Source organism: Lissotriton vulgaris, chromosome 3_1 (genome assembly GCF_964263255.1).
Source record: "Lissotriton vulgaris chromosome 3_1, aLisVul1.2, whole genome shotgun sequence".
NCBI lineage: Eukaryota > Metazoa > Chordata > Amphibia > Caudata > Salamandridae > Lissotriton > Lissotriton vulgaris.
In genome coordinates this window covers 1609371965-1609393988 of record NC_141689.1, presented here as the reverse complement: position 1 = coordinate 1609393988, position 22024 = coordinate 1609371965, and the positions used below count along the sequence as shown (strand labels likewise).

The window sequence follows — 22024 nt, the reverse complement described above, 5'->3', positions numbered from 1 at the left end:
CTCATATTTTGCACTTGAAATGTTAAACGCTGGAAACATGGCAAGTATGTGTAAAGATGTAGCTGTGACCTTCAGCAGTAAATGTTAGTTTTACCATTAAGACCCACATCCTTTAAGAGTAAAATAACAGTAATACTGACAATTTAGGTTGTGTTATGTTCTTGACATTCCCCACACATTCTGTATTTGATGTGGCATCACAAAGCTTTCTTTAGTTAGGGTACAGAACACTCCAGATACTAACAAACTCAATAGTTCTACTTTATCAAGCTCAAGTGAACAAAAAAAGCTGCGTGGGCCATGGTAGGGTCCACACCTGCTCTCTAAATGTTAAACAGATATATAAAATGGGCAACAACGTGCTGCGGTGGTTGAATCGGAATCTGGACCACATTTAGGCATCCTGCAGTGCTGATCCAGCAGCCATTTTAGAAGGGAGAACTAACTCACTTCTCTCTGAAGACCAGCTGAATAAAAAAGTGGCACATTAATGGAGGAGGCAAATGACATCGCCCGAATTGGATGGTGTCACGTGCAGCCGGCTGACTGCCGAGTGACTGGATAAAGCAAGAAAGCAAAAACATTATTTGACATATGACTGTGGACCATGAAAGCTCAGCTGATGAAGGATCCTCTTCATAAAGAAACCAGGAACTCGTTCTGCAGAACGTGTCAATGCCCGCTAGGTGGCAGCATTGCTTAAGAAAGAACAAAGCACAGTAGACAGCTTGGCTAGTCTTCCGCGTCAGCGTCCTTTCTGAAGCGCCGTATTGAAGACTCATACTTTTTCTATTCAAAATCTTTTTATCCAATTTGTATTGCTATATTACAACACAGATATCCAAATTTTTGTCCGTCACATTGCTCTGGTTCACACGCCCGCCTTACCCTTCCCTTTGTCCAGTTTTTAATTTGAGATGCCCGAGAGGTGAGATGCACTACAGGCCCTGTCGGCTGTGTGTTTTTTGGTGTTCCGGGGGTTCCTTGACTCTCACTTTTGTCAGCCTGTAAAACGCCAGCAGTGGCCTCTCTCGATCATTGAGTCTGGCTATTTGTTTAACATACAAGAGACCGATGTTTATTTGTCAGAGGCAGTCCAAAGGCACTCTGCTTGTAGTTTTGCATTTAAATTGGAGGTTCTTTTGCCTGCAAGGCTCTACCTTACGGCGTTCAGTCCTTGCACCCTGTATAAATACACCTACTAGGCGGGTGCCTTTGAGGATATGCTAGCGACACCTTGCAGTGGCGGCTGCTTGTATTTGAATGTGGTGAGGCAATCAGGCGAATATATCGCCCCTCTTTCGGGAACTCTTGGAAGCCAGGAACGCCCCTAGGTGCAACCTCAATGCTCTCAGTCGTGGTCCATTATAAACAGTGTTTATAACAGTCTCGATTAGGAGCTCTGGAGTTTAGGCTGAAGGCAGTGCTTGTTTCTCACACCTCCCGACTAGGGTGACCAACTGGCATAGGTGCAAATTCAGGACGGTGAGTGCAAAAATTCAGGACAAATGGCGTCTCGGAGGTAACTCCCCTAACCAATCCTGCTGCAGCTCTCATGCTGTTAACCAGCAAGAGAAGCACCAGGATTAACTGGGCCAGGCTGGCTCAGCGCTCCTACAGGGACTGGAGGCCTGTGCTTGCTGTCTACTCAACTGTCTAACACAACTAGGGCTGGAGAGGTTTAAAGTGCGCATGTCAGGCTGGCCATGGCAAGACATCCGGCCAAAGTGACATGCGCGTTTTAAACTTGTGCACCACTCCCCCTCCTCAACAGTCAGTCACCAGCAATGGCCCCACCCCAAAACTTGGCTGGGGATGGCAGGCTGAGCTGAAAAATAAAATGGTAATAAAATCATTTTATTACCATTTTATTTTTCATGTTTGCTGTGCTGGTAGCAGGGTGGGCGACGCTCCTCCGCTCTCATGAAGGAACAAGCGCTGGAGACACCTGCTGTTCATAGGGTGACCCCTAAGTGGTTCCACTCATTAAACATTTGAACAAATGTTTTTTGGGCATCGACAACACGCTCAGTCCTATATAACTTCTGATAACGAAGACTGTAACCCAACCATTCAACACAACAAGTACATACACCATCGTCAGAATCTATTTCGCACCATCGGGGTCAGAAGCACTGCATGCTCGGGTTTTTAATACTATCAAAAAAACAATGAAATGCAACGCTAAAAGGGCGGCAGAAGCAAACACCACCAGGGACGACATGAAGATGTCAAAGATCAGGTCCGACACTTCTACGACTTCGCTCAGCTTTTTCCATGTCCTTTGGACATATAAAATGACTATGACTAGTGTGATAAGGACTGTTATGAGGGTGACAGACAGAGGGTGACAGACAAAGTGGTAAAAGCCAGGCAACATGCCCGTCTTTGAATCAACAGCGAACTTGGTAAGAATTCCGAGAGGAAGACCTGAAGATCGTACTGTTGGACAGGCAAACAAATCTGTGTTCCGACCACAGGCCTCTGACAGGATTACACACAATCCATGCATCAATTCAAAATATTACCAATTCATATTTGAATGGCATAGTGTTCAGAATCATACATTACTTACTTTGCAACAAAAGGTATGCACATGAGAGAGGCTCAGGAGGGTATATACAAAAATAAGATCAGAGGTGGCGCAGAATACAGACGCAGCGTTTAAAAAACGGACCTAACATTTTCTATTTTATAGTAGATAAATAAGGGAAAATACACCAACTGTTGCATGCAGTAAAAAGAAAACTAATGCATTCAACAACCTAAGACTTCAGCAGCCTGAAGTCTCTTAATCAGGGAATGTACAGGTGTGCAAGGTGGAGGGATAAAAAAATAGAGGACACAGAAAAGGATGTTAGAAGGGGTGTGGTGTCAAACTGTCAATGCAAGATTGAAAGGCCGGGAAAACTACACCAACCGAACTGGTACATGGGAGGAAAAGTGGGTGGCTCAGGTGTAAAGGACGAATTTTTCCATACTGATTTCCAAGTCAGTTAAAGCAAAAGTAGTGTTTATTGGCAACACACTGGGGAAAAAACTATAGCTACGACCCTGTAGCATTAGTTGAGTAATCACGCAAGTGCACAATCCTGGTAATGTGTTTACCCCTGACTGTGGTGCTCCCCCGCCACACACACCAGGTCCAGGAAACTTTGCTTAAAGCTCTGATTTTAATCTATGCACTGGAGAGCATTCGATCAGCCATTGCCGCGGCACAAAGGACATCTGGTTTCCATTTGCAGAACTCTTCTCTGTAGCCTGTTCTCGGCCTCTGACTATAGAGAACATTGCACAACAAGCATGCCTGCATCAGATCCCCACAGCTAGCCGTACTGTGAACCTGACTTTCTACACCACGCCGCGCAGCCTGCAGCTGGACACAGAATATAAAAGCATTTTCTGAAAAATCTTCTGTAGCCTCCCTAGTTCCACCAAGGTGCAGTCTCGGAAAACTTCTAATCCAATTTTTCATGCAAAAAATGAATATCTGGCTACAGTCTGAAATTGGAGAGTGAAAGGTGGAAGCTTGAGGTGGAGAACGGCGGACAAAGGCACAACACAATGAAAATTGGAGTCTAACCCCTCAAAAACCTGTCAGCCCTGTTGTGATTTCAGTAGTTTCACTCCGCCAATGTAAGGTTGCCAGAACACTGTGGCGGCAAGACATGACGTCATCAGTCGTGGGCTTTGGCATCCTTACACACTCTGGGTGGCATGGTCTACCTCAGTGCACTTGAACCACCTGGACAAACACTCCTTATGGCAATAATTTTGAAACACTGTGTTCTGCCAACATGGCGTGAATGGGCAACCCTATTGTGCTGACTCTTACAGTGTCCGCCACAAGTTGGAAATTTTACACAACATTCCCACCATCATGGTTTCAAAAATGTGAGCAAATTCGTTTTTTTCAAGAGTGGTTGCTTCCTCTTGCGCCTCTATCTACCAGTTTAAGAATCGGAACGACGACTGAGGATGGACAGCAAACAAGAAGAGGCACTCTGGTCACTGATAACTCACTGAAATGCACTAGTCAAAACGGATGCGGAGAAGTACAGAAAAGAACACAAAACAGGGCTAATTCATAACAACTCAAAATTGAGATGGTCGATCCTGAAGAAGCAGTTAGGAGATGCAATGTCTTTTTTTTGCAGAGATTCCCTCTTAGTAAACCACTTTAAAATGCATCACAGGCACAAATATACACTAGAGTGGTGCATCAAGGTCAACCAAAAAAACACATACATCGAAGTGTATATAAATTATCTTGTAATGCAACATTCCAAAAGTTTTCCGGACAATGACAGATTTTCAGAATGACCACAGAAAAACCTTTACATACAATTGGCGTCCCTGAAAATGGCCTGGATCTGGCCTTTACGGACTTAAATTGAGGACACCTGTGGTAAAGAAACTTTTCTTGGGGTACTGAAAAGCAAATTTATGACACATACTGACCCGGATCAGATCCATCTCTGTGCTGCTCTCGAAAAACTTCCACACCTTGGGCCTCATCTCTTCCCACATCCCGCCAAGGTCGCGAAAAACACCCAGCACCTGGAATGTCTTGTTCACCTGGAAGTGGAGTGCAAACATTTAAGTTAGAAAGAGATAGGAAAGTGGAAGTTCAATCCGTGCATCTTATATTGCAACTACAGAAGTCATATGGACACTATTGTGAAACACAAACCGCACTCCATCAGAGAAATCCATTTTATCTGCAAAGTCCCAGCAAAGTTTTCTAATCACAACCACTGCCCCAGGAAACAGCAACTGTCGAAAGCTCAGAACTTGTATGCTAACTTGGCTTTAACGGACTAGACCAGATGCATGAAAAAGCGCGGCTACTTCAAATCCTCTCATTTATGAAGGGCCAGCTCAGTAAGTGAACAGACTGTCTTTGTGTGCCCTCTTACCCTGTAGAACCAGCTGCAAGCCATTCCTAGAGAGCGTGCAGAGTTCTGGCTATTTATAAAATATTTTCCCTACTGGATCACATGTTATCCAATATTGTTATTTTCTGGTCAAAGGCTGGAACCGCCTTCCCTTAATGCCCACACATGGATTACTGGATGTCTATACTGTTTGTATGTGGGTTCTCCCGTGCTGTGATTTTATTTCCAGGGGTTGCTTATCATTTACAGAGCACTTGAAGCTACCCAGTGCTCTGACTTAGTCCTATTGAAACTTTTTTTTTATTGTGTTGAAATTGTCTATTGAAACTTTTTCAAGAAAATGTATGTGCAAGATATTTCTTTGTGACAAACTAAGGCTGCTTAGGGACAAAAAGAAAGACATTCAACGAAGGTCCTTGATCCTTGTGTAGTCCCGATTATTAATGGGAAAACACCACCGTTATGGTTATTTTTTGTTTGTCGAATTCAAGGTACGAAAATCAAAAGAGGCATGTAAAACTCAATGGTACTTGGTAGGTGTGGTCTAGCAGTAAGGGATAACAATTACCTGTTCGTACATGAGCAACTGAGTGACCACATATAGGGCCTGATGTATCAAAGGGTATTCCTCATTCAGTGTATGTGGAGAACACGTTGACACATAAGGGCCGTAGTCGTCTACAATTGGTGAACAGTTTCTAAGCCCAGAACATCCCTCCATGCCCAGATACATACTCGATGGGGTATTATGTCAAGGAAACGTAGAAGAGCCTGTTGAGTGGAAAAGACTGAATTCATCTGGACCTAATTTGAAAATAGTTGGTCCCGATCTGCATTGGTACAGAGAGCAAAAAATGATGAACTAGAATGTGCCATACAATCATTTCCAGACATCCACCCATCACTTTTTGTTCTTCTCAGTCACTCAACTTAAGTAGGCTGGGCATGCCCAAATGTGAGTCCTACTGCTGAGTCGTGAGGCCCAACAAGACAAAATGAAGTCTAGGTTTTCTAATATTCCTTTAAAATGGGGACGTGGCTTAGTGCATCATACTGGACTTTTATTTTTGGGGTGGCGCTAAGAATGCTTTGCATTTGATGGGTCCCTGTCCATAATGGCACAGTGAACAAATGCTTGAATGTGGCCCAGAATAATTACCAGAAGGTTTGATTAATTAAAGGAATTTATCCACCATCTATATTGTTTTTGTCAGTAAATCAATCACTTCACTCCAATATCGGATCAACATCCATATATGTTCAGCACACAGTCACTTCACTCTAATATCTAATCAACATCCATATAACTTAACCACAGCAGGATTTAGTCACTTCACTCCAATATCGGATCAACATCCATATATGTTCAGCACAGCAAGATTTGATAATTTAATTTGATATTTCAGCTGGCATGGCTATCTGGGCAAAGCTATAAGAAACAGAGCATATTTTGGTAGTCAACAGTGACAGTCACCAGTCTATAATGTGTTTTAGAATGTTGCTTTAAATAGGTAATTCTGGAGATGTAGGAAAGAGACCAATGAACAGACATGAATAACATTACCAGACAGGAGTGGATTCATGCATCACCTGGCCATGTGTGACAATCACATCATCTCTTAGCAAAACAAGCATTCACTTCCACACGTATTCTGCATTTACTTTTAAATGACACAATCACAGTCCTATGTAAAACATTTATTCAATTTCTCCAGTGTTCACATCAGCAGCTGAAGGAAGGCACATGCTGTACCTTAGCAGACTCTTGCTTCCACATACTGTGTGTGCAAAAATATACTTCCCTATAGAGAGCATGTTTAGATGTTTGGGTGGCTGCGCATCTCACGCTTCCGCAGTGGCTTACCTCAGACATGAGCTGTCTCGTGGCTGGGGTGTCAGGCGTATAGAGGACCTTCCCAATGAGCAGAGGTTTCAGAGCTGTCCAGACCATGCGGGAGTAGGGGCTGGACTCCAAAGTTTTCATCAGCTCGTTGCAATAAGGTGCTACGGACAGAAAGCACAAGTTGCAGGGAAGTCACATATGGCAGACCACAGTTAAATGCCAGATGAACCCACCAGTTGGCTAGATATCACAAAGGCTTATTTCCATCAATGTGCTGTGTTATTCTCTAGTGATGGATATGAGACAGTATTTGATCACTGCATTGTCTTTACAGGGGGTGGATTGCTGCTTTACAGCCAACTAAAACAGCAGTGCTTAGGGTTCAAATAATACATACGACCTCAAAACCAAAATGTCACACAAGTTCCTCTGCTGAGTGAGCAAATTGTGAATTCTGGTCACAATGGTAAAACCAGCAGTGCAGGAGGGAGCCGAGTGCTCCGACTGCCAACCACCAACCTGAATACAATGCGTTCTGCGAGAGTGAGTAAACATCCTAATAAAAATCAATCTAGGTAATTCGTTTTTCCCCTGCAGCTCTGAATGGCAAACACAATGCTGCAGCTGTGATAATCTGTGCGTAAGCACAGAACTATCATTCAGCATTACGCCGCGCAGCCAGGGAGACTTTACGTACTCAATGTAGGCCTCATACTGGCTGCAGAACAGAGTAAGCGCATTGAGTCAAAGAAGGGCACGTACAAGAAGATCCCGGAGCTGAGCAGAGCGAACAGTCCAGCTAAAGTTCAAGCACATGTATCTAATTGCAAGAGTCCAACCCACCCCACCACGCTCATCCACACTCAGTGCCCAGGCAGAAGCGGATTATAAATAGCAATTGTAAATGGTGCTAGTCAACAGGAAGCCAGAGGCAATAGCATTTATAGCTGGGGCTGACTGATTTGGCTAGGCAACAAAGAACTAAAAAGATCATGCCCTAAGAAAAAATAACAAAAGCAGCAATTCAGAGAGATTCTACAGTAAAGCAAGAGGTTAGTTAACGGGTAAGAACTATTTGTGTTGCTGTTGAGGCGACAACTTAACAAATAGGATGCTTTTATAGTGTGTATGGGGGACTGGGAAAAGGGGAGAGCGTGTGTCTGGAGTGCTGACTGAGTGTGGGTTGAGAGCAGAGGTACGTGTGTGTAGGAGGGTGGGCATGTGAGTATATCTGTGTCTCTTTTTACTTTATGAATCGGTCTCTGCCACAACAGTAAGCGAAGGTCTCCAAACAGGACACTGTGCAACAATTTTTCCACATTCCACGTGCATTATCCTTAATCTCAAGATTTAAGTTAGAAGATCAACTCTGCCAACACCACCCTGCTGCCCAGGGCACTTACTGGTGGAATTGTCGTAGAGCGCCTGGGTATCGTCGTCTGTGCCGTTGCCGGTGTTGAACAGAGCCTTGTAGTTGTTGTCCTCGTACCAGTTGAGGGATTTGATTTTCAGGCCCCCACCTTCAGGGTGACCACACACGATGCGCGACACTGCTTGGTATATCTCAGTTGGCGTGCTTGAGGAGTTCATGTGCGTTAGGAACTGCACCTCCTGCCTCATCTCTCCCCAGCTCTTCATGGTCATTAGCTGCAAACCACCACAGAGAAAAAAAAACATGACTTACTAAGGAAAGAAAGAGGAATACAGAAGAACAAACGTTGCTTCAAATGTACGGTATGAAACCTGATTGGGACACAAGAATGATGACACCACTTGTCCAAAAGAAAACTAGACGATTTAATGGTCCAAAATTGGTGGGAGCATACTTGCTGGGACTCACATACATTTGCGCCAAGGAACACACAAAGTCAATTGCACTCACTGCACTAGGGGCCCTCTAAAAGCAGCATACAGGACTACCAGGACACAAAGAAGCCAGCATAATTGAGACCCATTGTTCAAACTAACTCAAACAGAGGTATCAGGAGGCAGAGCTGCCCACACAGACAAGAGCCAGAGGCGACGTAGCAGTGTTGAACCTGAACAGCTCTGAATGCAGATTTTCACACACTTCAACACCCTATTTTTCATTGTCTGGGCCTATTTTAAAGCCTGCTGGCAGAATGAATTGTAACATGCTCCAGAGGGACCAGCACTCATGTTGGTTTAACTGAATTTGTGCGCATCAAATTACAGGCATGGCAGATATTTTAGGAAACTTGGGGTTTTTGTTGCAGTAGTCCCCCTACTTTTTTCCTGGTATTTGCTGCAATTTTGACTAAAGTGCAGTGGCTTCCTGCTAAACAGGTCGCCAGTGCCAGTGTTCTTTCCCCAAAACAATGTAACATGGTCAATTGATACCCAATTGACCAGCACTTTAACACCTCTGTAAGTCCCTAATAAGTGGTGCCCCTGGTACCTAGGGCATAAGTGGTAAAGAGAGTCCCTAAGAGCTGCAGTATATATTGTGCCATTCTAGGGGACCCAGCGCCAAACTCATACAGAAGACTGCCTCTGCAGGCTGCGTGACAAGGTGCTCTAAAAAGTGAAAACACAACATGGCACAAACCTGTGTACCATGTCCCGTTTCACTGCAAGTAATATCTGAAAGTCACAGCAGGCATTACAGTCCTATGGCAGGGTGCATTACATTACACATGTGGACACATCTGAATGAACAGATATTCCCCTGGGTTGGCCAGTTCCATTGCTGACAGTACAAGTGAACAGAGAAGCCATCTTAAGGTATGTATCAGGCTCTGGTCAAAACAAGTTTCACAGCTACATAATGAATTAACTGAAACATATGGTGTTTGGTATCAAACACATCGTCTTAATAAAGCCACACTGATTTGTGATGTATTTATTAATACCTGCACCTAGAGGGTACTTTAGAGGTACCCCCTGAACCCTACCATCGAGTGTGCTGGCTGACTGGTCGAGTCCAGCCTCTAGGAGGTGAGAGCAGCGCTCTCAGGCATCAGAAACAAGGCCTGCTCTGCCAGGAGGCATTTGCATCCCCTCCTCCAGGAAGGTTAATAAATCAGCAGATCAGGGCAGGTGCTCAAAGCCCTCTGCTGCCTTTGATATGCAACCCAAGTTCTCCCCAAACAGGGCAAATGTCATCCCCCTGCCCTGCGCCCATTTGCCACCAGGACAGGTGGGGAAATTAGCTATGCAGGTGGCGTATTGCACTGCCAGGCTGGACACACCTCTAGGGGAATTGCCTGATTTGGACATGAGGACAGGAATTCCACCATCTGTGTGTGGTGGAAATATGAATTTTGGACAGGGTGATGCCCACTCCCTACACAAAGTGGCCATCTAGGGGGTGTAGTGACCCCAGGGATAAGTAGCCCATTGGCTACTGCTCTCACTCCCCTTAATGCCTCTAAATTGAGTATTTAAGGGGCCCCCTTAAACCAGGACCTCAAACTTCGTTGGACAAAAAGAAGAAGTGGACACAGAAGAAAGGCTGACCCGAGAACTGAGGAGCAATTGATGAACTGGCACCAACCCCGCCGGCCTGCTGCAACCGACCCTCATGCAGAACCAGACTTGTTCTGCCACTGTGCAGACTCCAAGAAACCTGGTTGGCTTCCAGGCTTCACCAATCGCTAGAGAAACTCCCATGGAGTAGAGGAGCTACTCCCCTGCAGCTGCAGGCGCCAAAGAAGCGAGACCTGGTTCACCGACGTACCGCTTACAGGGACTACTGACGCAGCAGCTGCCCAGGAAGAGGTAGCCGTGCTCCCACAGGTCGGATCTGTCCTCCCTCCAAGTGTGGGGATGCCAGGACCAACCAAAGCCCCACAGCACCAATACCTGGGGTAACAAACCCTTTTTAGCAGCCAAGGCTTGTTGTGACCAGAAACCAACGTAGAGAAAGACCGGCCTGCACATCGTGGGACTTCAGGGACAGTGAGACCTACAACGAGAGTGGCCTAGCTGTCCTGTGTGCCCCCTTCTGCAGAAACCAAAGACTAAGAGTGAGTTCCCGACTACCACCACCCGACATCTCAAAGTGCCTCTGCACCCACAGCCCGAGTCCGAGGGAGGTGATGGTGCCACGGGGTCCTGAGACCCACAAGAGCCAAGCTCATCCTTGGGTCTGGCCAGACTGGACTTCCAGTCGCCGCTTGCAGCCTCTTTTTGCTCCCCACTCAAACCACGAGTGCCTCCAGCACTGAACCTAGCGGCAAAAGACACAACTGCACCTGAGCACCAGAGCCCAGGAGAAGTGAATCAATAGTGCGCATACGTGCCCGAGCATCTCAGGGGTCGAGCCACCCTGTGGTTTCCACCTTACTGCCCCCCCAGGGCCAGCTTGCAGCCTTTTTCTGACTGGGCCATTCCCATTAAAGTGAATGGGACACCCAACACCGTAACTCTCCTCTGCCCCTGGACGCCCAGAGCCTCCAGAGTTGACCTGTTGGTGTGGACTTGGACCTTGCCCCATACTCACCTCTTTTTGGTTAACTATATAAAGAGCCAGCTTTCTACAGATATAATGTAGGAATGATGGTTGTGTGTATTTAGGGACCCGCACATTGTGTGCCCTTTTACAGATTGAGCTAAACAAATTCCTTCAGCTAAAACGTACTGCTCGGCCGTTAAAAGGTTACCTTTTTAAATCCCTGTGGCTTAATCTATTTATATCTAGAACCTGGTGAAGAACACAGCGGTACAGTAACAGATATCTTTCACTGGGGCGGAGGATATCAGGGTGACAGGCATGTTTCAATTAAGATTGCGCGGCTAGACATCATGCATTTGCAGGATACCTCCAACCATGCACAAATTCAGACTACAGAAAGTCCTCCAAATGCCACCATTACGTGTGTTTGGCTGCTAAAGTATACCACAATTAATACACGCTTTAATGGTCCTATTGGCATTACAGTACAGCGATGAGAAAGTTGAACATTTGTCGGCTGACATTCCTGAACAGTGACCCATCTCTGTTCCATAAAACATCTGCTTAGCTGCTCCTAGCCAGAAAACCATGGTTATATAATAATCAGCCTCTCTGTGGAAACTACAAATGAACAAGCAATACAAAGAGGCAAGTTAAAGTCTGACACAAAGAAATGAGATTGCTGTTGGGTAAAGAAAGAGGCGAGTCTTCTGGCTTTAGTTTCAAATTAGAAGAATTGTTAAACTCTATTTTCAGCACTGCTTGCGTCTACCAATCAGATAGCAAAGCACTCTCCTACTTAGTATTATGTACTATACCCTTTCCACACTGCAGACTAGAACCTCCCTCAAAAGTCTACATTCAGTAACATGGATGTTTATGTTCACTACACGCACAAATGGAGGGTGAGTCGAGGATAATCAAGATGATGAGGCTTAGAAGACTTAATATTAAGCAAGGTGTTTCCACAGTTGCCCTGCAGCTTCCTTGTCATGTACCGGACTACTTCTGCTTCCACCAATTACTTTCATATTACAAAAGTCTTTTCTGAGGAAGCCCATACACTAGTACTACAATTTTAATCCTCGCTGCTAGGAACTATGCGCATTATTAGTCCACAACCCTGACTAACATTGCCAATTCAGGGCAATTAATGTTTCCATGCCATAGAGGGTACGCTGTGGCCCACATGTGTGAGAACAAATGACTCACACAGACTGTCAGGAATTCAGATCTTTTTCAGACACTGTAGATTTTTTCTTTATGCGTTTTATAGCCTTGTATTGTGCTTAAGTATTGCCTGATTTAAGTGGGCTGGAAGATATTGAAGTTGAGTGCTGCATCGAGTGGGAAGGATTTGCATATCTGTTCTTGCTTGTATGATGCCAAAGAGGTCTACTTCTTAATTAAAAGCAACAGTAGTCCAGTGCAATAAATTCATAGTCAAAGGTAAATGTGAAGAATACGTTTTTTTTGCTCTCCTCAGACTCTTTGGTACTATTTTAGTGGTGGTCCAAATCGCTCTACAGTAGTGTTCCTCAAACTGTGAGTCGCGACCCTGTAATGGTATGCGAGCCCATTTTTGGTGGATCGCAAATGTCAAAGCAATAAATAAAGATGCCTTTAAATTCTGTATTTATCTTTTCACATTTGTGCTTCAAAGACAGAGGTCAACTGTCAGGCTACGTCTTTCGACAAACTGGTGCTTATGTTTTTTAACATGGGGTTTCTTGTTAAAAACTCCTCTCACTTTGAGGTGAGACAAAGAAAAGTAAAGAGAATTATGTGACAAATGTTGCTAGGATGTGGGGAGTCTAAAAGAAAAAGCTGTAGGATGTCATTTTAGTAACACATAACAAAATGTAAATACCTGGAAAAAAATGAACTGAACACATTCAGCAGTTACAAAGGTAAAATTAAGCATTTTTTTGGAATTCTGAAGTGTGATGGAAACAAAGGTTTTAATAGGATCAAAACAAATCAAGACACGTTACTAGGCGATGCACAAATAATCAAGATTCATTGAAACCCGATTTTCACATATTATCATTTGTGTGCAACACAGTTTTATTAGTAAAACTATATGTCAGTGCAAATTTAGTGCCCATTTTAATGGAAAAGGTGTTGTCTGCACTGCCACGGAATGCTTTGGTTACATTTAAAAAATCGCACATCTCATGTCCATTAAAGCTAGAATGGTCGCAAAAGTTAATTGTTCCAAAAATTAGGTGGTAACTCTAAGAGGCTTGGGAAGCACTGCTCTCAAGTTTTGACCTTGGGCCCGTGGAATCTATACTTTGCACCACTTTCGACCCACTTTCTCATAATAACTCGAGGAATAATACTTCAGTCCTATCGTCAAGGCCGGATTGCATCGTATTGCCTGCTTCTGATGAGAGAAGGCTCATTTACAATCCAAAAAACTTGTGAAAAGTGCATAGAATAATAAATCAATTCTTAGCCTCACCGGGAGCGGAGTGCACTTTCCAAGAAGATTGCAAGTTCCCCGAAGGCCTTGTCCCCTGAGCAAGGGATAAGCACATCATTTAGCGAGAAGAAGCCGGAAACATTCAATCTGTCTCCCACCAGTATCCAATCTTCGAGCGAAGAGCAGTAAAAGGCTGAAATCAATCCAAACACTGCAGCCGCACTCAAGGTGGGTCCATGTTAATGTGATCGAGGACCTCTAGGCCCTCGGCCAAGGCCGGCTTGATGCTCAGTTTCTCCTCATTATTATCTCCGGCTTCCTGGGCATTTCTAAGCAGTGATTAGACTGCGCCGGAGCCCAACTACACTTCGAAAGCAATAACAAGGAAACATTGAGAACACCTTGTAAAATGGGCAGAAGCTGCAGGCTTGCTTCACTATTGAACCCAAAAGCCTGTGTGAAAAGGCTAAGGTGCAATAAGGGTCAATGAAGGAGGGCATCTGACAAAAAATGGAAACGATATCAAATATGAGAACACTTCCTCAAAAATGTGTTCATGTAGGACAATATCTGCCAGTGTGTGTACCAACATGGAGGAGATATGAGAAGTGAACCTGAAATATGTTGAAGTTTGAACTTGGCTATCGCTGTTGAGAAGAAAGAAAGAAAGAAAGAAAGAAAGAAAGAAAGAAAGAAAGAAAGAAAGAAAGAAAGAAAGAAAGAAAGAAAGAAAAGGGAGAAGCGTGCAACAAAGGCGGAAGTTAAAAGGAGATCGAAAAGAAGGAAGGTGTACCAAACTCAGCATAGAAAGAATACTGAAAAAAACCAAAAGACCTGGGGAAATTGACCTTTACTATTGTAGGCAAACAAAATGGTATAAAAGCTAAGCCTGAAAAATACCTTCCAAAAGTTGGGAACAAAACTAAAAAAAATTGTTGGCAGGCCCTAACCGTCTTTCAACTTTTTCTTTGTGTCTGACAAATTAAAAACATGGCCAGTATTCAAACACTTATGTAGTTCGCTTTTGGATACCCTAAAAATACAAAGAACATCCGTTTTTCCTGTGTGATTCTGAATGAAGAAACACAAAAAGTAATAACAAAAAAGTACAAAAGAAGGAGGGATTAAAAGAGGATAGTTATTGAAAGAAAAAAGAACCACCGAGGGTTGTTGGGGTACGAAGGTAGCAGATGGGAAATAAGAAAGGCAAATGAGATTTCCCCCTCCTAGGATGCTGCAGCCATGTGTGCAAACGCTAACCACGCCCCTCCATGCCCGCCCGCTCTTCGCAGTGCAAGCGCGTCAAGCGGTAAAAGTTACTTTCGGTCAAAGCCGGGGCAGCACATACTGTACGCGCGCGGAGAATGGACTGCTGTGTGCCAGGGACGGGCGTGAGGGGAGCGGACTCAGGAACTCCAGCCCGAGGCAGCTGCCAAGGCGAGTTACTCAGCGCAGGAAATATTCCTCCACATCAGCAGCGGCCGCGTCACGTGCTTTCCGAGTTTTGTATCTTTACTTCATTTCTTAGCCCCAGACAAAAGGCACAGCCGGGGGCGAAAAGCAACCCACGCGATCCCTGGGCAAGCCCGGGCCACGGCACTGTGCGGCACGGACGGTCCCCCTTCCACGCACGCACCCTGTCGCTGCTGTCTGCGAGGGGCGGGCACGGGGGTAGGACGGGGGATCGGGCGGGCCTCGGGTACCTGCCAGTCCGAGATACGGTGCCAGCCTCCCCTCTTATGGGAATGGCCAAGTGAGGCCGAGTAACACAACGCGACCCGCTGCCGAGAGGGAGCCGGGGTTACTGCAGAGTAAGTGTGCGCCCTGCGGCTAAAACGAACGCAACCACGGGGAGGTTACATTAAGATTATCTCATTATTCGTGACTTCTGGAGAAAAAAATAGGATATTAAGCTACAGAAGGACGATTTCCTCCGCGTGACGCAAAACGAAACCACCCGTTAACCCTGAGAAAACCGGCCCCCACCCATGCGGCCGACCGGGGGATTGTCCGGTGCCCGCAACGGCCAGTCCGGGCCTGAGAAACACTCGAGCCCCATGTGTCACCAACACTCTGCACCTAGGAGACAACAATTCACAAAATTCACACAGACTAAGACAATCACACAAGCCGTGCACACTGGCACCATTTTTAGCAACCTGGTGATAGATTCTACCGAATCCCCTGCCGGTCAAAGATCTGTGCATGGCTTGTGGACATCACATATGTGTTTTTGTGTGAAGGATGCTTCAGACTCTACAGAATCCAGAAAGAGACATTTCTGGACGCATCTGAGCTGATCCCAGGAGCAGCTGCCCTCAGCTGCCACCAGGCGGCGCTGCCACCAGGCACAGCTCTAAACACAACTACTAGCCACGCAATGTTGTGTCTTGCTTGGTAATTCAGAAAAGGGGGGTACTCTTTTAAGAGTAGGATCACACATCCCAAGTGCTTGTACAAACAGGGGGGCAGGACTGCGACAGGGGTCAAGCATATCAACAGCTTCAGGACGCGGGGCATCATTGTGCAACGTACCATACAGGGATAGTCACCTGTCCAGACATCACACCCCAACACCACTGCACCGCAGCACCCAACCCTCTCCCCCTCAGCTGGCAACAATGTTACAACACACACTTACATCTGTACCTAACTACCTCCTGACTCAGCTACACCTAGACACAGCCAACTCCAAAAACAGCACATTCCAGACCTAGGCAGCCCAGATACATACAGATAAAACAAACTGGGGGAACTACAACCCCAGTTAAATCTAAACCCAGGCAACTCTGTCTAGAAGTAGATGACTTTGACACATACACCCCCAGAGTCAATTACCTCCACACCAAGCTATCTCCTATCCTTTCCCTGTCTTACTCACTCAAGTAAAACCCGCCTGGTCCAGCCGGATAAAGTAAGACCCCACTTGGCACAAGGTGCAGTTAAAGAGAACTCCTACACTTTCTATGTGAAATGATTGCATTGAGATCGTGCAATGCTAAGATCAAGCATTCATCTCTTGAGTAGGGCCAAAACAACCTGCACTACACCACCACCACCACCACCACATGCCACCAAACAGTGGATCACATCATCACTTAACACTGTAAGGATGAATCTACACTCCTTATGGAACATTCTCAGCAATTATGAAGAGTCAAACAGAGAAGAAAGCTGGGCTCGGGTGACATTTTACACACTTTGGGGCAGATTTATGTTAACTGGCGGATCCCGAGGATTGCGCCAGTTAACGTGCGCCACAGTGAGCCACAGCTACGCCACCCATGATGCGCCGCATTTATAATGCGGCGCACCATGGTGCAAAAACGGCACAGATGCGTGACGCACCTGTGCTGGAAATGTGGCGCATTGCTGGAGTTGCGTCGCAAGCGCGACGCAGCTCCAGCAAGGCTCGGGGGTGCCCCATCTACACAATGCTGCATCAAGACCTACGCCTGCTTCAAGCAGGCGCAGGGTTTTGACGCAGCATTGGCCAGAAAGTGACTGAGTGAAATCTCATAGATTTCACTCAGCCACTTTCAGGAGGCGTTCCTGCGCAGGAACGCCCCCCCGATCAGGAACGCCTCCTTATGGCGCAGGGCTTTACAACGTGACGCATCTCCTAGATGCGTCATGTTGTAAATAGGGCGCATTGTTTGCGCCGCAGTTGCGTCAAACAAAGTGACGCAATTGCGGCGCAAGGGCATCATAAATCTGCCCCTTTGTACACATTGCTATTTGTTTGTTTTGCCACCTGGAGCAACAGCAGCATTTTCGCCCTTTTCCCTCAGTAGGGGGCTGAGTGTGGTGTTCTCCTCAGCTGAAAGGCTCGCCTAGCTCTTTACTGAGTTCCCTGTGGCTCTCAAGCATTGTCTCTATTTGAATTGATTTTACTTAGATCAAGCATGTATCTCTAATACAATACCAAAACAACATACACGCAACACCACAACAAGCCATCAAACAGAGGCTCCACTCTGTGTTTAATAAAGAAGAAAGGGAACAGTCAACCGAGCGTGCTGGAATTCGCAATGCAATTCTGTGATCCTGCACTGCCTGGATAGGCGGTGTTTTAACTGTTAGAATACAAATATTTGTTTTAGAACGATTAATTTAAGACAAAGCAGCCCATGTGTTGCCCTTATTACCCCAGCAAAATATATCAGTTCGACAATCACTGAATGCCCAGTGAGCACCTGCAACAAGTCTATGGAACTTGAGTTTACTCAGGATTCCACATCAGTCAGTGTCAGCTAATATGTATACACTTCAGTCAGTATAGCTTCCGGACCAGTTGTCCTGGAACTAAATGTCACTTGAGTGGATGTGGCACACCGCTGTAAGGATGAATTTTCACTCCATACTGCACATTCTCAGTAATTCTTATGAGAAGAAGCCTGGGCTCGGGTGACTTAAATACACTTTGCACACATTACTAACTTTTTTGATTCCTGGTGCAACAGCCCCATTTTTGCCCTTTTCCCTCAGTAGGGGGCTGAGTATGATGCTTACTTCAGCTGAAAGGCTCGCCTACCTCTTTGCTGAGTTTCTGGAGACTCTCCAACGTTGTCTCCATGGTTTCCTTCAGTTCCTCGACTGGCAGCGGTTGGGAAGACACACCTTTCTGGTTTTCAAACAAATAAGAAACATGAGGTTAGCACAGGGAAGAAGGCAGGGCACAAGAATTAGTAAAGTACTGGCAAAGCCAATAGGTCTGGTGTGTGCCGCCAGCTTTTTGGCTTTCTCAAGGCTTGTTTTGTCACTAATGCAAAACTTAAGTGTTTGGGAAGCTGGTATGCACTTGTCAATCAAAAATAATAAACAAAATGTCTAACAGTAAGAATGTTTTGTGGTCTCAGAAAGCAAGCATTGCAATAGTAGTCCCTGGCATTGAAAATAACTACTTTGTGTATGGATGAGCTCCTTGTGAAGGGCAGAATGCCATCACTCACAGTGGTTAGCCAGTGGCTGAAGTGGGCTGGCCCACTGCCCCAGGCTCTATGCTGTGGTTGGCATAATAAAAACGTGAAGGAACACTAAACACCAATGGATGAAGAGGCCTGGCTAAAAAAAAACTCTAATTAAAGTATACATATACTTTTAGTAAAAATCACAAGTTATTGCCTAACAATAGACCTAAAAAAGGAGTACTCCCACTTAGCACTCTAAAGCTAAGTTGACGTCAGTGACAACTGAGCACCGTTTACTGGTATGTATAGAATTACCAGAATGACGATTTGTGACTCAAGCGTGAAAATATATGAAATATCTGTTGCTGGAGAAAGTAAATAACTGAGGTTTGAGACTGTGACCACTTGCAGGGGAGGGTTGGGGGTCAGCAGGGTGGAACTAAGTGACAGAATAGAAACACACATGATAGGAGCACGTACGTACCCCCTTTTATTATTTATTGTACTTTAAAAAAAAATCCAGTTCCACTAAATGGTGCAATTTTATCACTATTCTGTTAACAGAGCTTTGTCAATTAACAGCTAGGAACAGACGTGCATAGTAAGGGAGGGAAGTGTTCTCAAAATATCGAAAGCTAACTTTCTATTCCACCCAGGCATCATGGAGAAATAACTTCATTAAAAAAATAAGAGTACATTTATTATTGTCTGAAGTACCACAGTTTATATAGGATGTAACACAGGAAAAAGAGAGTACAGCCACATGTAAGTAAGAGATGTAGCAGAAACAACTATTTCAGAGAAAGAGTGAAGAAAAAAAAGTCCGAAAGCAGAACGTGATGGCAGATTAGTCGATATCTCTTTTGGCCCTGCCCTTTATCACAGACCCTATATCAGCGATTCTTCATCTTTTGACTTCTATGGACAACCACTGACTTGTTACTGGAATTCAGGGACCCAAATGAGACATTATTGAGAGACGGGGAACCCAGACCTAAGCAATTTCTATGATTTGAACATCAAAACAATACTCAAAAATGCAGAAACAAGCCTGCACTACACAGATATGCAAATCTTGAAATGTTTTGTTTAATTCACAATCACATATATATAAGTTTTCAAATTTGCTTCCTTATTTATATATACTTCATTCATTTTTTGATGTACTGATTTTAATATTATTTAATTTTGTAGAAAAGTCTCTGACCCGCCTGAGTAGCCTTGCAAGCCTCAAGTAAATCCTCTGACAACAGGTTAAGAAGCACCTCCCTACATGGCTTGAATCGTCAGCCATATTCTCTTAATATTTTTTCCCCATATCTGTCCCACATCTTATCCAATTAATTCACTTCTGCTCACATAAATATTTTTTTTTCAAAGATCATGTTAGCAGACTTATACTAATGATCCCAAGCTCACAGAGTGGAAAGTGGACATTTCCATAATCGTAACTTCTGCAACGATTGGCAAGTTGTTCCTAGTATGTAGATTGGATCTATGACTGCAAATAAAAGATTGTCTCTTGAATTAATCGCTACCTGTAATAATAAATGGCATTCCACCAGTTACTTCCATTTAAATATTTTTGTAAAATCTTCATGAACTTCTCCGTAACATTTCGATTAAGCATTGGAAATAGTATAATTAGGGCTCCTGGTTTTATGATATTTATTTTTAACATTTCCATCTGTAGTTATCCATATTTATTTTATGGGCATTTTCTTGGTATTTATCCATTTTTATTTTATGTTTTGAGAATAAATTGAGTCGTAAAATGGTGTATTTCCACATTTCTTTAACTGATAAACATGCACTCATACTTTGATGTCTGTAATGTTTTAGTCAATTAAGCAAGCAAATATAACAAAACACTACCCAGACAGTGAAATATTAACATTATATACAATTTTATGTTACCACATGCCTGTGTTTAAGTGACTCTCATCCTGTTTTTCAAATCCCCATTGTGTTTATCTGCTTAGCAGTTGGTCTGGAATTCATGAAGGACAACAAAGAGAGTCACTCACAAGAAGCACAATTTTCAGCATTTTTCCACTTTTAAAAATAAATACAGACAGGAAATAGACTGTTTTCTGTCCGTTTTTATCTGTAAAAATCGGCAAAAACGTAAAGCTGGAAGCTTTTATTATAATCGTACAGTTTTTCTTTGTAAATATTTCAAGGTTTCAACTAGCTTTGATAACCTATATATTTTCAAAATGTCGCTGACGTATTGTTGTTAACTTTGTTTTACCTATTAGTGAGCATCTTAATCTGAATTTGGCCTTATTGTATACTGGGAAGTAAAAATGTCAACCTTTGTACCTTTCTTTCTGTTGGTGTAATATTGTACCACCAATCACAGTGCAAGGATATCAGTTCTAAGGAGTGTGAGAAAAGACTACGCAAGAAATGGAGGCCACCCATATGGTACCCAGGCCCCTTTCTTGACTTGCTTCACATGGCTCACAATTTATCAACCTAATACACTCAATTCGAAGGGCACATCAGCAAGTTCGAGGCATGCCCTGCATACCCGGCTCCCAGCCATTAAATAAGTAATTTTTTACTTTGACTCTTTGGACAGTGACCCCCGGTAAATTTGATGAGAGCCTAATCCTAAACCCTTATATAAAGAGAGAAGCAGTGAGACATAGTTCACAGAAACACAAATGAGAGAGGGCGCGGGTGGCGTACACATTAGTACACTTGCTTCTTCTTACTCGTTGTCCTTTTCTTTAGAAAAAACTCAAATGTTTTACCAAACAGCTCATGTTTGCGGGTTTCACTTCCATTATTTCTCAACAATTAAGTGCCTTTGCAGCAGTCCTAGTGCATGAGCTCATAGGTCATTGGAACACTGTCGAACTCGTGACAATGGGTCACGGGTTCGCACCATCAGTGCGGGCTGAAGGAAGTGCTCATGTCTAGAGGGCGCGGTGTGCTCTGTGAATCTGGCCGTCATAAATGTATGTATTGTGCATTTTTGTTGAGTTCATAGGATGGAGGAGACAGGAAGGCTAACCGTGTCACTGCGGAAGGAGAAGGCAGAATAGCACACATCTCCTTCCACAAGGTTAGTAGGGACGGAAGGTAGAACATCTGGCTGTGAAGGGCCTCTACCACCAGATCAGAAGTGGCATCTTCATCACTTGGATGCTTAATCTTACGAGTGAACATCCTTTGTGGCTTCAACTATAGTAGAGCTGCTGGTGCAAGGATTTTAATCACACTACACGCCATGACATATTACCACACCCACCCTTGTAGTTACAATAAAAAATTAACAGTTGTCTCTTATGAACCCCCTGAGGATTGTCAACCTGGCAACAGTCCACATATCTTAATTTACTGCCCAGCACTGTATGCAAGGACTACAGCATGGTACCTACATTTGCAATGGCATTTATGACTGGGACACTTTCTTTGTAGGTTCTCCATAGAACACAAGTGTTGGAAAACGAGGCAGCATCTGTGAGGCCTGCACAAACAACATGACACATTTGTCCTTCACTGGGAACCAAACGC

At 44.3% G+C, this 22024-nt stretch overlaps 1 protein-coding gene across 1 annotated transcript in view; it reads right to left on the bottom strand.

Annotated features, from left to right (window-relative positions):
• Positions 1 to 22024, bottom strand: part of ABCA1 (ATP binding cassette subfamily A member 1) — a 184463-nt gene that overhangs the window by 77813 nt on the left and 84626 nt on the right. Inside the window, exons 8-11 of the mRNA XM_086962091.1 lie at positions 18121 to 18210; positions 8145 to 8388; positions 6763 to 6902; positions 4462 to 4578 (exon numbers count right to left, since the gene is read on the bottom strand). Of these exons, the coding sequence (XP_086818217.1) occupies positions 4462 to 4578; positions 6763 to 6902; positions 8145 to 8388; positions 18121 to 18210 (591 nt within the window). The remainder of the gene's footprint in view (positions 1 to 4461; positions 4579 to 6762; positions 6903 to 8144; positions 8389 to 18120; positions 18211 to 22024) is intronic.